The 13,247-nt window shown below is 35.1% G+C and overlaps 1 protein-coding gene across 9 annotated transcripts in view; it reads right to left on the bottom strand.

The window, feature by feature from the left end:
- SPIN1 (spindlin 1) overlaps window positions 1-13,247 on the bottom strand; it is a 102,986-nt gene that overhangs the window by 47,186 nt on the left and 42,553 nt on the right. For 6 of the 9 annotated variants that reach the window (XM_077139573.1, XM_077139561.1, XM_077139564.1 and 3 more), the window contains one exon: window positions 1,155-1,357. The exons of 2 other annotated variants lie outside the window; for them this stretch is intronic. In XM_077139573.1, coding sequence (XP_076995688.1) covers window positions 1,155-1,206 — 52 coding nt within the window. In that variant the 5' untranslated portion in view covers window positions 1,207-1,357. Of the gene's footprint in view, window positions 1-1,154; window positions 1,358-13,247 lie in introns of those variants that run through there. One more of the 9 variants, XM_077139575.1, reaches the window with a different exon arrangement.

Here is a 13,247-nt window from a genome sequence, read left to right on the forward strand (position 1 = left end):
CACCTGCCAATTTTCATGGTCTCATGAGACAATCCTTTTAATAAATCTCCCTAAAATTCACACACACACACACACACACACACACACACACACACACACACACAGTTGGTTCTACTTTTCTGGAGAAACCTGACTAATACAGACAGCTAGTAAGAGTGCTAGGATTCTGAATAATAATGTCTCAGTGATTACACTTCAGTCAGTCATCATTATATCACAATTTAACCTATTTGATAAATACCAAATACACTATTATGTTAGTATTATCTTTACTTTATAAAAGAAGAAGTAAAATCAGAAAAAATATCAGGAAAACTTAAAATCAATCCCTGTTGCTCTTCTACAAAGAACTTCAAATACTACAGTAAATAAATATAAGAGTTCTAAATCACATAGCAACCTTTTTCTAAGATTAATATTTTTGCTAAAATGTTTCTGATTCATTTATCAAAGAACCTTAAGGTGTTATAACAGCTCTTTTTCAAACATTCAAATGTGTTTCTGGGTTAGAAAAAAACATAGATCACATACCTATTTTATATAAATCGTAATAGTGTATCCTATAAGATTTTTGTTTACTTTTGTTTTTAGAGGAGCAAAAATCACACCAAATCTAGATTTCCAGTTCCACTGGCTGTGTGTCACAAAAATAAGACTAATTTCTATTAAACACTTATTTCATTTCCATACCAGTAGGATTCCTTCAAATAAGCATGCAAGTAAACATGAGCTTATTTTTTTCCTTAAAAATGCTATCAACATTCTGAATCTCACTAAATCTAATAATCATCTAGTTACAGCACTTTTATTTTACTATAATTTTACTAAACTGATATTTAGAATTCACTTATTAAGTTTCCTGAGCATCTAATAAATTGCTAGAGGTGAGAGACCAAAAAAATTAATATGATCACTGCCTTTCAAGAAACTAAACCTGTTCATCACATGTATGTTTGTATATATATGTGAATAAACTACCAAATTTCTGACTTCTCATGAAATACAAGAAATCACAAAGTTTCAGGAGCAGCAAATCAGCTGCTAGGTATTTCATGAAACTACTTCTCAATTTTACAATTGTTTTAAATTTATCACACTAAAACATAATTCAAGCCATAAACACTTCATACTCTGCACATATTCCCAGTGCCTACCTGCATCAGCTCTGGACCGCTGGCCAGGTGTCTTTCCAAATGGGGTCTTCATTCATCTGTATTTAAGTGAGCAGCAGAGCTGCTGGACTAGGGTGAAAATTCAATATTCTCCAATTTGAAACTTTTTCATAGAAATTCAATGCTCTTATTTATCCACCATCCAAGAGTCTCTTTTACAAGTTCAGCAAAAAATCACAAGCACTCTGTAAAATAGTGAAATAACAGTTCATTACCAGAAGATCCAAAGAATAAAATTATGCCAAATGAATCATTAAATGTAACATATATTTTAAATGTAAGTAGGAGCTAAAATGCACTTTGCCCAGATTCATTTAATTTTATTTCCTAAGAGCTGAGTTTCTAAAGCAGAAGACAGAAAAGGAGGTGCTGGACCCCTAAATAAGTGAGCCTGCAACACTGATAAAGACCCATTAGTAAAGTTACTCAGCTATTAATAGGAAAGCAACATAACTGCTTGGCCCCACCTTGACTGTTTTGCTACTACAAGTCCGGAAAAGGTGAATGCTGGGGCTTCAGAAAGGATGGAAGCTGGCATGGCCCCATTTCTTTGACGGGACAGAAAGAATAAGACTATGGGGTGAGTGATGAGGGTGTGGGGTAACTGAAGAAAGTAGAGTGGAATGACATTGCAGTGCAGTGGAAGTGCTGGAGATCAAGTTAAAAACCGGTCAACAGCTATGTTGTACATTAGTAGGCTAGTAGCCTTCCCAATCTTCCTGGGGCAAGGGAAAGGATTTTAGCCAACAAGAGTTCACTGTTCTCCTTGTGCTCCCGAACACCCAGAAAACCCGAGGGAAAAAATCTAGTAACTCAGGAAGAGTTTCAAAGAAACCTCTTCACCCATGCAAATGTTAAGTCATTTTATGGAAGCAGTTTATCATCTAAACCAAATTTGGTTCCAGAAGTTTACCATTTAGATAGGAAAACTTATTTTCCTATATTCATAAAATAGGAGATAATCTACTGCAAATTTCACAGAACCATACGACTTCATTCTATTCCTCTATCGGTCTTGGTATCTCCAACCTATGGTTATGTGTTCGCAGGTTTAAGAACTGAAGGGAATGCTAATTAATGTTCTAAAGACTAAAGTGTAATGAAACAGAGTTTTAAAAAATCTAATGAGGGAGAAAGGAATCAGCTTAACTGCAAACATTCTTAACTAAATAAAACTAGTTTAAGCTTTATGATTCAAATTTGTAAAATTCATTCATTCAACAAACATGGAAAGTGTCTACTGTTCAGTGCTTAGGATGGAAAGAGGAAGACATATCAGGAATATATCAGTATCAAATAGCAACAATTATGAAAATACTTGTTAAGCATTAATTATATATATAGTACTCAGAAACGTAAGAAGTAACACCTTTTCTGGAGGTAACTTCCTAATGCAGAGTTTAGCAGAGATCTACAGTAGTGATACAATGCTCTTAAATAAGCATTAGGTCCAATCTGCCTCACCCTGCAAAGGTCCTAAGGAGATCAAGCCAGCCTAAAATGCATGCTATCAGGACAACTGACTGGAGACCCATCAGACCATTCAGATTACATGGCAAATCTTACATCCTTCCTTGCTTTCTGCACTACCAGAAATCCAAGCTTCCCTCATTATATAACTCTCACCCCATACTGTTCTATCCATTTCCTAATGTGACCCTACCAACCTTTCCTCCCTGCGCGCCCAAACCATTCCACTGCCTTCAAGGAGGGCAAAGTCTGCCTTTGGCAAAAGGCTAGTACCACAATATGACCCTAACATTCCTCCCCAACAACAGCTTTCAAATGGTAGTTATTTGTATTGTATATCCTTACATAATTTCTCTTATCCCCAAAACCCCAACTTGGAGCACATGCCATTCTACCAATTAACAACTCCTTTTTGTTATAGTCATCTATCTAGTAGCCTCCTAGTCATGAATTTACACAAAATCTTCCATCATTATTCCCATCAAAATCCTTAGCAACCCAAAGATTCAAATATCTAACTCATCCAAAACTCTGGTCCCTGAGTTCTTTGACATCCTCATTTCAAATCACCTACCACACGTGCTTCAGCCACCTATTTCCATGGCCACAACCTAGACTTCATTATCAACAATAACTGCAGTACCTCCAAAATCTTCACATCAAGCATCCCACACTCAAAATCACCTCTTATTCCAGTGCTCTTATTCTAACACGCTCACTCTAACAATTCTTTTATGCAACCGGTACCTCCAATCTACTGGCTTTACCATTTTTTTACCGTTCTCATTATCTTCCTCAGGATCTAAGTTTTCTCATTACTAGACTTAGATTCCAAAATGGCCAATCACTCCAGTTACTACTTCTTTATTTCAATTTTCTTCTTCTCCTCATAGTGTTATTTAACTTGTTGCTCTATCCTTCTTATTCCCAAAAGATTAGAAATTATGTCTACAAGCTTAATTAGCCTGAGGTAAAGCCTTTTTGCAAAGAATACTTGATAAGTAATATGGCATGCTTTATATTTCACCACATCAAGACCCATACAAAGTGAGGTTGACTCACTTAGTGGTGCTAAGTTTGATCTCGATTCGGTTATTTAAGCCAGATTGCTCCATTTCTCACACTATAATTAGCAAGTAATCTACAGGTGAACTTTTGATACTATGCAAATATTATGTTCTCTAGCAGTTTTTTCATCTAATGATCTTAGCAAATATTGATGACTCTCCTCTGGAAACTATAATTTTATGGCCTTGAAATTGAACTCCATTTGACAACATTTTCCTTAACACTTAAAATAGAACTTTTATAATTCTTACCACCCTAGAAAATAGTGAGATTTTGTACCTCAGCATTTAAGGTGTTTTTTTTGTTTTTTTTTTTAAACCATTTCCCTTCAAAGTTTGTCTCTTTACAGAACTAACAATGAAATAACATAAGGTAAAGATGGTATTAAAAAAAAAAAGTTTAGCCCTTTCTAGTGAAATTAGAGTTTAATTTATTTTAGGAAAGTATGAATTCATCAGAATTTTCAAAGCATTATTTGGCAATTATTGAAATGAAACCAGGATTTCAGTTAGCACCCTTTGGTATTTTTCTCTTCCTCTGGCCTTCCTGGGATAAAACTAGTTGACATTCTAATTGCAACTTAAAAATGGGGAAGGACTTTCATCTGAATTTTTTCATTCTTTAACATTATAAACTTTCATGTTTAAATTATTTATAAAGTTTCTTAAACTTCCCCAATGCAACTCTTCCCTAAATCTCTGTCTTATAATTTTTAAAGGTTCACTAACAAGGTCACCCTGAAAATTATACTCAAGTGGAAAATAATAAAATATTACGAATTCAGAAACGTGTAGTTTCTACAAGACAAATGGGCAATACTCTTAAAAAAGTCAATGTCATTAAGGAAAAGACAAAAGAGAGACTAAAGGGATACAATAACTAAAAGTAATGAATAAACCCTGAACAAATGGTTTCAACAAAACAACAAAAGACATACAAGTCAACTGGGGAAACTAAAATAGGTACAAAATATGAGATTATTATGGAATTACCATTAACTTTTATAAAGCACAGTAATGACTGGTTATATAAGAAAATATACTTATTCTTAAGAATGCTGATGTTACTACAGGCTCATATCTATAACTTAATTTCAAATGGCTCAGTGATAAGGAAATGATATTCACAGAATAAAAAGTAAACATTACAAAATGCTGATATGCTAATCTATGTGAAAGATAGACAAATGGTCACTAATGCCATTCTTTGAAATTTTATTTAAATTAGACATTTTCTTAATAAAAGGTTTGGGGGAAAATAATCCTGTATTTTCCTTAGCTAAATATCCAGTATTTCAATTTTGCTAAGTGATCTTAAAAAAAAAAAGCATCAAAAACTTATTTTTCTTTTTTTACTTAGGTTTATATAATACAAAATTTGCCATTTCAACCATTTTTAAGAGTACAATTCAGTGGCACTAATGTTATTTACAATGTTATGCTACCAACACCACTATGCATTACCAAAACCTTTTCATCACCCCCAAACAGAAACCCTACATGAAGCTAATAACTTTCCATTCCCATCACTCAACATGATCTGTGATAACCTCTAATCTAATTTCTCTTTTTATGAACTTGCTTATTCTAAGTATTTCACATATGTGGGATCATACAATATTTGTACTTTGTGTTTGGCTTATTTCACTCAGCATAATGTTTTCAAAGTTCATCCATGCTGCATCATATATCAGAATTTTATTCTTTTTCATGGCTGAGTAACATTCCATTGTATAGCTTATATCCCGTTTTATTTGTCCATTCACTGGCTGGCAGGTATGTGGTTTGTTTCTACTTTATTCACAGTAGCCTGTGATAATGCTGCTAGGAACACTGATGTACAAGCATCTATTTGAATTGCTTTTTCAATACTTTCAGGTATATACCTCAGAGTGGAAGTGCTAGGTCATATAGTAATTTTAACTTTTTTTGAGGAACCACCAAATGGTTTTCCACAGAAGTTGTACCATTTTACATTCACATCATAATGTACAAGGGTTCAAATTTTCCTACACCATCTCCAACTCTTTTTATTTTCCATGTTTTTAAATAATAGCCATTCTAATGGGTATGAAATGATATCTCGTGGTTTTGATTTGTATTTCCTTAATGGCTAATGATGTGGAACACTTCTTCGTGTGCTTTTTGGCCATTTGTATATCTTTGGAGAAATGTCTAGTCAAATCCCTGCTCATTTTTAAATTGTTTTTTTTTTGTTGTTGTTGTTGTTTTGTTGTTGTTGTTGAGCTGTAGGACTTCTTTTTACAGTACTGCTATTAAACCCCTATTAGATCATTTGCATTTATTTTCTCCCTTTCTGTAGACTGTCTTTTCACTTTCTCGACTAACTTTCATACACACACAAGTTTCCAATTTTGATGAAGTTCAATTTATCTATTTTTTTTCTCTTTCACTACTCATGTTTTTGGTGTCACATTTAAGAATCCACTGCCGAATCCAAGGTCAGGAAGATTTTACAGTTTTACTTCTGTGCACGGGGATATCCAGCTTTTCCAACATCATTTGCTGTAAGAGACTACTCTTTTCCCATTGAGTGGACTTGGCATCCTAGTCAAAAAAAATCAACTGACCACGTGTGGGTTTATTTCTGCATCTTTGGACTCTCAATACTATTCCATTTGTTTATATGTCTACCCTTCTGATAGTGCATAACTAGTTTTTATGTTCAAAATTCTCTATAATGGTTTCAAAGGGGTTCACAACATTCTCAAAAGCTATTTAACAGGAAAACTAATGTTTACCAAGCACTCAACCAAGTCAAACCCTGCTGTAAGTACTCATTTACTCCTCATAAACACCAGACATGGAAGCTACGTACTACTCCCATTCTCTTTTTAAAGATTTGAGAACTGTGTACAGAAAGTTAAAATAACTTCTCAGTCACTGAGTGCAAGTACCACTGCTAAAATAAACGTCAAATTTAAAAAATAAGCACACAGTGCTCCCTTGGAGGAACAGTTTTGACAAAATCAATGACAATATCTTCCGTCTCCCAAAAGTTAAGAAATGAATGTGCCAATGTTTGATATAAAATCAGAATTAACCACAAAGCAGAAGCTACATAATCAAAATATCTGCTGCCAATTATCACTGTTATTTATAAAGAGAAAATAAATTCTCCAAAACTGTTTAAGCAAAAATACTATGTTTGAAAGCCTCAACATCTAGATCACTAACAGAAAAGTCTACTGGATCATTAATGACCAATTATGCCACGTGTTAAGTAAGCTGAAATTGGGGCTGCCAATATCAAGCTGTCTTTAAATTGTTAACCCACAAAGGGTTAAACATGGTGGACAGAACATAACTTATCATGAATATTTATGTGAAGTAAGGTGCCTGGCTAAAATATGAATAGGATGCAAACTTTGGATAAGGACTTAATGATTACCTTAAGTGTGATCATGAGATTGTAATCACAATGAACAAACATTTTAAGAAGGGTCATGTTTGCAACAAAAAATGTTAGTTGACAAAATGTCAGCAACTGAAGGTAAATGGAGAATATAAGGGTGATTTACTCATCTACACTTCCAACTTTTCTCCATGTGAGAAAATTCATTTTCAAAGTTCTGGGAGGAAAACAGCAGAGGGAGAAGAGCCAAGATCAGAATTGGTGGTGGCAGCAGGACAGGGGTTTACTGCAGAGGTGGTCTTTTATCTTTTTTCAATGATATTAATTTTTAAATGATGGCAAAATATTAAAAATTTCTGAGCCTAAGTGATGGGTATGCAGATGTTCACTTGTCTATTTCAGTTTTTCTATGTTTAAAAATTTTCACAAGAAAAAGTTGACAGATACAAAGGTTTAGTGCATTCAGGTTTTGAAATTATGGGAATAAAAAGCACAGGAAATACAACTTAAAGAAATTTCAATTAGAAATGTCTGAACAAATGGAACCTAAGGACAATGCTCTAGTGAACACTGGTAGAGCCTATACCTTTGGTTAGAACTTGAAAGGTTAAAAATGAAGCACCCAAGTCTAATGAAGCATTATTAGTATTACATGGTATAATATGTAAGGTCTATGGAACCACAACTTCATCTATAAATATAAACAATCTAAACCACTTAATACCTAAACATCAAGTTCTAATAAGAGCTCTTAACCATGAACAAAACTCACAAGGACCATGAATTTGGACCAGGGGAAAAAATACATCTTTATTTTTCCTAGGCTCTATCTGAAATATAGCATTTCTGTCCATCATAAATGTACCTCAGACTTTCTCAACAATTTAGAAATTACAGGTCTTTTCACAGCATGACATGTGTTGCAGATCTAAAAATATCATGTAAGCTCGCCAACTACTTTCAATTTATGACAATTACTTGACCTGCCACTTGAACAAACATGACCACACAGTCTTTTAATCCACAGAGGCTCATGTACAGAGCAGGTCAGCCATCAGGCAATTATGGGACAGGTCATTAGTCATCGAATACTGAAAAACAGACTTATTGTAGATAGCCCACGTATCTACAATGCTAGATTTCTATCAACAATTATTAGTTAGTCAACATATTAAAGGAGTTAAACCAAAAGACACAAAATTTTTTCTGCAACAAAGCATAACAAACCTTTACCATGACTACATGAAAAAACAAAATTTAAATTACTTTTAACTGTATTGCTTGTCACTTAAAGTACTAATAAAGAAATATTACATTACAAATTATTTTCATAACTTTGTCAATATAATACATATTTTTGGTGATCCATGTATTTTATTTATTGTGTTCAGAAACATTCCAAGAAAGTTTCTATAGTTTCACTAGACTGTCAAAAGGTCCATTACATAAAAACCTCTACATAAAACCATGGACAAGTTATTCCTGTGTGTCCTTGATGGGTTTGTGAAGGCCACCTGCAAGCTTCAATGTAAAAAATGGTGGACAGTACCATTTTTTACCAGGACAGCGTCTGGTAATAACAGACTAGGAATTTAAATAACCCTCTTGTAAGCTAGTAGAGCAAAATGAAATTGGAAAAAACACTGTCAGTACAACTACTGAGAACCAGGGTTTCTAATAGAAATGGCTAATTCCGGGTCTGAGACAGAAAACATATGAGGGGTCTGGAATATCCTATCAAAATACCATAAACAGAGAAGCTATAAAAGAATACTGAAATTAGGTCAAAGAGACAATCATGCTGTATGTAATCGAAAACTTCCATGAAAAAAAGTTGAACACAGAATAAACATTGGCTTGAAGATACCAAATAACTTAAAAGATAATAAAGCTTCGAAGAGACAGAATTTAGGGTGGCAAACCCTGCTTATGGAACTTCTTTTACGCTGGGAAAGACTGTCAAAACTTAAGGGGACAGCTGAGAAGCTAATGACTTTGCAACTGCAGAGGTGGGGCAGATGGTGATGCTTTGCTGTGAGTAGGAATCTTGTAGTATTACCCTCAGAAATGGGGGAAAGGGGAAGCAGCCTAGCCTGGCTCTAAGGAACTGCATGCAACTAGATTTCAAATCATCTCTATCCCTAAAATTCAACTGAGATGATCCCGAGGCAGGAGAGAATAGGGTATCGAGTCTGTGGTTCCTGGTTTCCTATTCAGCTTCCAAGGAAGGAGTTAATACACAATTGAAAACTCTCCTGAACAAAAATTTTCCCTTAAGTACTGAAACTCTCCAAATCCATACAGCTTGTAAAATCATAGGACAGAAAAAGATTCTTAGTTAATAATACAAAGTTTGGGGTCACACAGATTGTTAAACTATGTGCCCAAAAGAAACTCTTAATAAGTGACAAGAAGCCACAAGCACCGATAGTTCTCTTCACAAAACAAAGAATTCACCTGGCACTGAAAGGTCAAAATGGAAAATCACCACTAGCAAAACCTACCCATAAAGAAAACTAAATCCACACCACTGCCTCTCCCTTGAGCACATCCGTGCTAATTTCTTCAGTGTGTACTAATCTTTCAATAATCATCACTGCTTACTGCGACCTGCTTTCTCATCCTCGAATTCTTTCTTGCAGCAAGACACCGAATCTGGAGTGGAGCTTGGCTGTGGTGTTAGTGGAGCTCCACTTAGAAGCCCAGATTTCATTCCCTCAGAAGCTGGCAGAAGTAAGCATAAATCCACTCTGGGAATATCATCCCAGACCCTGAATTAATTCAAACAATTTAAAAACTTGCAAGCCCTCTGACAATATTGAATTTTACTTAAAGCCTGTGATTCTGAAACTTTTCCCTAGCTTGACTAAACTTTAGACAAGCTTCTCCTTGTTCTGAGACCCTGACTTGGCCTTTACAGAATCCAAATTACATGTTCCACTTGGCTTCCACAGTAAACTAGGAGTTATCACATAACTGGCATGCCCCAATGCTTTATCATCCCCCCCCCCCCAGTATCCTTCCATTTGCTCTTCCCAGTCCTTACTTAATTCTCCTGCTCTCTGCTTCAGCAGAACTGCGCTCTCTCTCTCCCCCCTATTGTGATAGCATGGTAGTCTTTCTATCACAATAGCCTTCTGGTTTCTCTCCTCTCCATTGTGCATAACTATCAATATAGTCCTCCTTGACTGTTTCACAATCTCTGGTGCAGATTTTCTCTTTGGCCCACTAAGAGTCAAAATTAATAAAAACCAACAGAAACAAGAAAAACGAGAGTCTAACCAAACCACCGAGTACCGGAGTTGCAAAATCAGACTTCAAATAAGCTAAGAAGTGGTGGTAAGGAATAAAAAAAAAAATTACAAAATGAAAATAAAACAGCTACAACTATTATATTCATAGAAATAAAACCTAAGATTGAAAACTTTTGTGGAAAACTGGAAACTATCAAAGACCCAATCAAGAGTTTAAACAGCAGGTTAAACTTGTTAAAAAAAACGAGTAAATCAAGACAAGTCACAAAAAAATATCCAAAATTAAACATGGGGAATACAAGAACTGAAGTCTAACATGCATTTAAATTAATTCTCAGAAGAGGAAGGAAAAGAAAACAGGACAGCAAAAATATTTAAAAAGATAATGCATGAAGTTTTCAAAACCTAATGAAAGACATTAAAACACAGATTCAGTAAGACCTAAGAATTTCAAGCAAGATAAATAAACAGAAATATATACCTAGACACAGCATAGTAAAACTGTTGAAAACAAATGATAAAAAAAAAAATCATAAAAGCCTGAAGTAAAAAAGATAGATTCATTCACTAGAACAATTACTAAACTGACAAATTCGTTCTTACAAAAACAATGCGTAAAATACAATTCAGTTCTTCCAAACTGACAATGAACTCCAGAATTCTATAAAAAATAAAAATACTCTTCAAAAATCAATTTCACACCTAACAGAACAGTCACTATTAAACAAACAGGAAACTATAACTACTGGAGAGGATATGGATAAAGAGAAATACTCATTCATTGCTGGTGGAAATGTAGAATGGTGCAGACATTTTGCAGTTTGGCAGTTCCTCAAAAAGGTAAGTACAGACCTGCCATATGATCCAGCAGTCCCACTACTAGGTATATACCCAGAAGAATTGAAAGCAGGGGCATGAACAGACATTTGCACACTGATGTTCACAGAACCATTATTCACATTTGCCAAAAGATGGAAACAACCAAAACGTCTATCGATCTATGAACAAAATGTGATTTATACATACAATGTAATATTCATCAGTAACAAGGAGCGAAATCCTAAGGCACGTAACAACATGGACGAACCTTAAGGACAGCACACTGAATGAAATAAGTTAGACACAAAAGGACAAATATTTTATGAACTCATTATATGAAATAATTACATCATATAAGCTTATAGAGAGAAAATCTAAAATATAGATTACCAAGACAGAATGAGGCTAGAGAATGGGGAGCAGTTGCTTATTATATAATGTTTAACTAGGTCAAACTCAAAACATTTGGAAATGGATAGAGGTGACAGTAACATGTTACTATGAGTATAATTATCATTGCTGAACTGCAGATGAATGCGGTGGAAAGGGGAAGTTTATAATCATGTATCTCACTAGAAGGGAAGCTGGATGTTAAAACATGGGAGGGTATTACAGTGAACTTCGTGGGGGACGATGACTGGTGATTAACAGTATAAATATTAAAAAGTTCTTTCATGGGCTAGAACAAATGTACGTCACTATTACAAGAAGTTAAAAATGCACCTACCGCAAATTACGGAGTATTGCCAACAGTAATATTTTTAACATTTTAACAGTAACAAATGTACCACACCAATGCTAGGAGTCAATAATGGGGATAGGAGATATGGGATATTTGGAGGTTTTGTTCTGTTTTGCTTTTGGAGTAATGAAAATGTTCTAAAATTGAACATGGTAATGAATACACAGCTATGTGATAATACCATGAACCACTGGTTGTATACGCTGATAGATTCTAATAAATTGCATTAAACATATATATATAAAATTCAAAAAGAAAGATCAGGATTAGAGTCAACCAAAATGGCAGCTTAAGAGACTCAAGGGTGCCATTCCCCCAGAATCTCTGAACAATTATTAAAAACTGGCAGAGCCACTCAGGAAAACACAGGGAAACAGTTAAACTCAAGAAAATGTAACTAAAAAAAAAAGGCATGAGAATCTCAGGGAATCCTTGGGTCCTTGCTGATAATCTCCTACAACCCTTCAGGAGTACAATGTGGAGCCAGCCAGCACTTCCTACGTGGCCCTGTTCTGGAGAGAACAAAGTAACCCCTATACCCATAATGGGGTCCTTGTCACACTGAACCAGTAAACTTTTCTCTGGCCCATCCCCCTAGAACCTGCCCTCAAGAAGCAGCAGCTTGCACAGAACCAAAGCAGTGTAAGAAACAATTAATTCAAAGCAGTCCATGGCAAAGGATTACTAGCTTAAGCCATACAATAGATCACCTCCGAGGGGATAAAATCTATTGCCTAGTGAACAAAGGAGGTGAATATTCAAGTACCTGTAAACAGGGAAATATAAGGCCACAAGCAAGCACAAGTCCAGGACAGAACACAGGTTCAGCAGAGACAGGACAGGACCCTGCATAACCATATTCACCTCAGGTTGAGAATCTTTATAGGAGGGCTAACCTCTAAAGGAAAACACTAGTCAAGGCAGAGCCAATTTGCAGACCGCAAAAGGTACTTTTGGTTTGTTTTTCTTAGCTCCTGGCACTTAAGGAAATCTGTCACATAATCTTAAGGATACAGACAGCTCAGGGATTATTTCTGAGAATTAACACTTTATTAAACAAAAATTTACAGTATGTTCATGTCTATATTTCCAATATCCAAAATACTGCCCTCCTGCCTAGCTGCATTTAGCCCACCCACTCACATCTGGCCCACAACAGTGCTTCTGTCACCATAGTTTCGCCTCTTCTAGAATTTCACACAAATGGAATCATACAGTATGTATCTTTTGCTTCTGAGAATCTTTCAAGTAGTCTGATACTTCTCAGATTCATCCATGTTGTTATATTAGATGAAGCTTTGAAAGAGCTAACCCCATCAGATAAAATAATCTACATAAATTTCTAAA

This window comes from Tamandua tetradactyla, chromosome 2 (genome assembly GCF_023851605.1).
Source record: "Tamandua tetradactyla isolate mTamTet1 chromosome 2, mTamTet1.pri, whole genome shotgun sequence".
Lineage (NCBI taxonomy): Eukaryota > Metazoa > Chordata > Mammalia > Pilosa > Myrmecophagidae > Tamandua > Tamandua tetradactyla.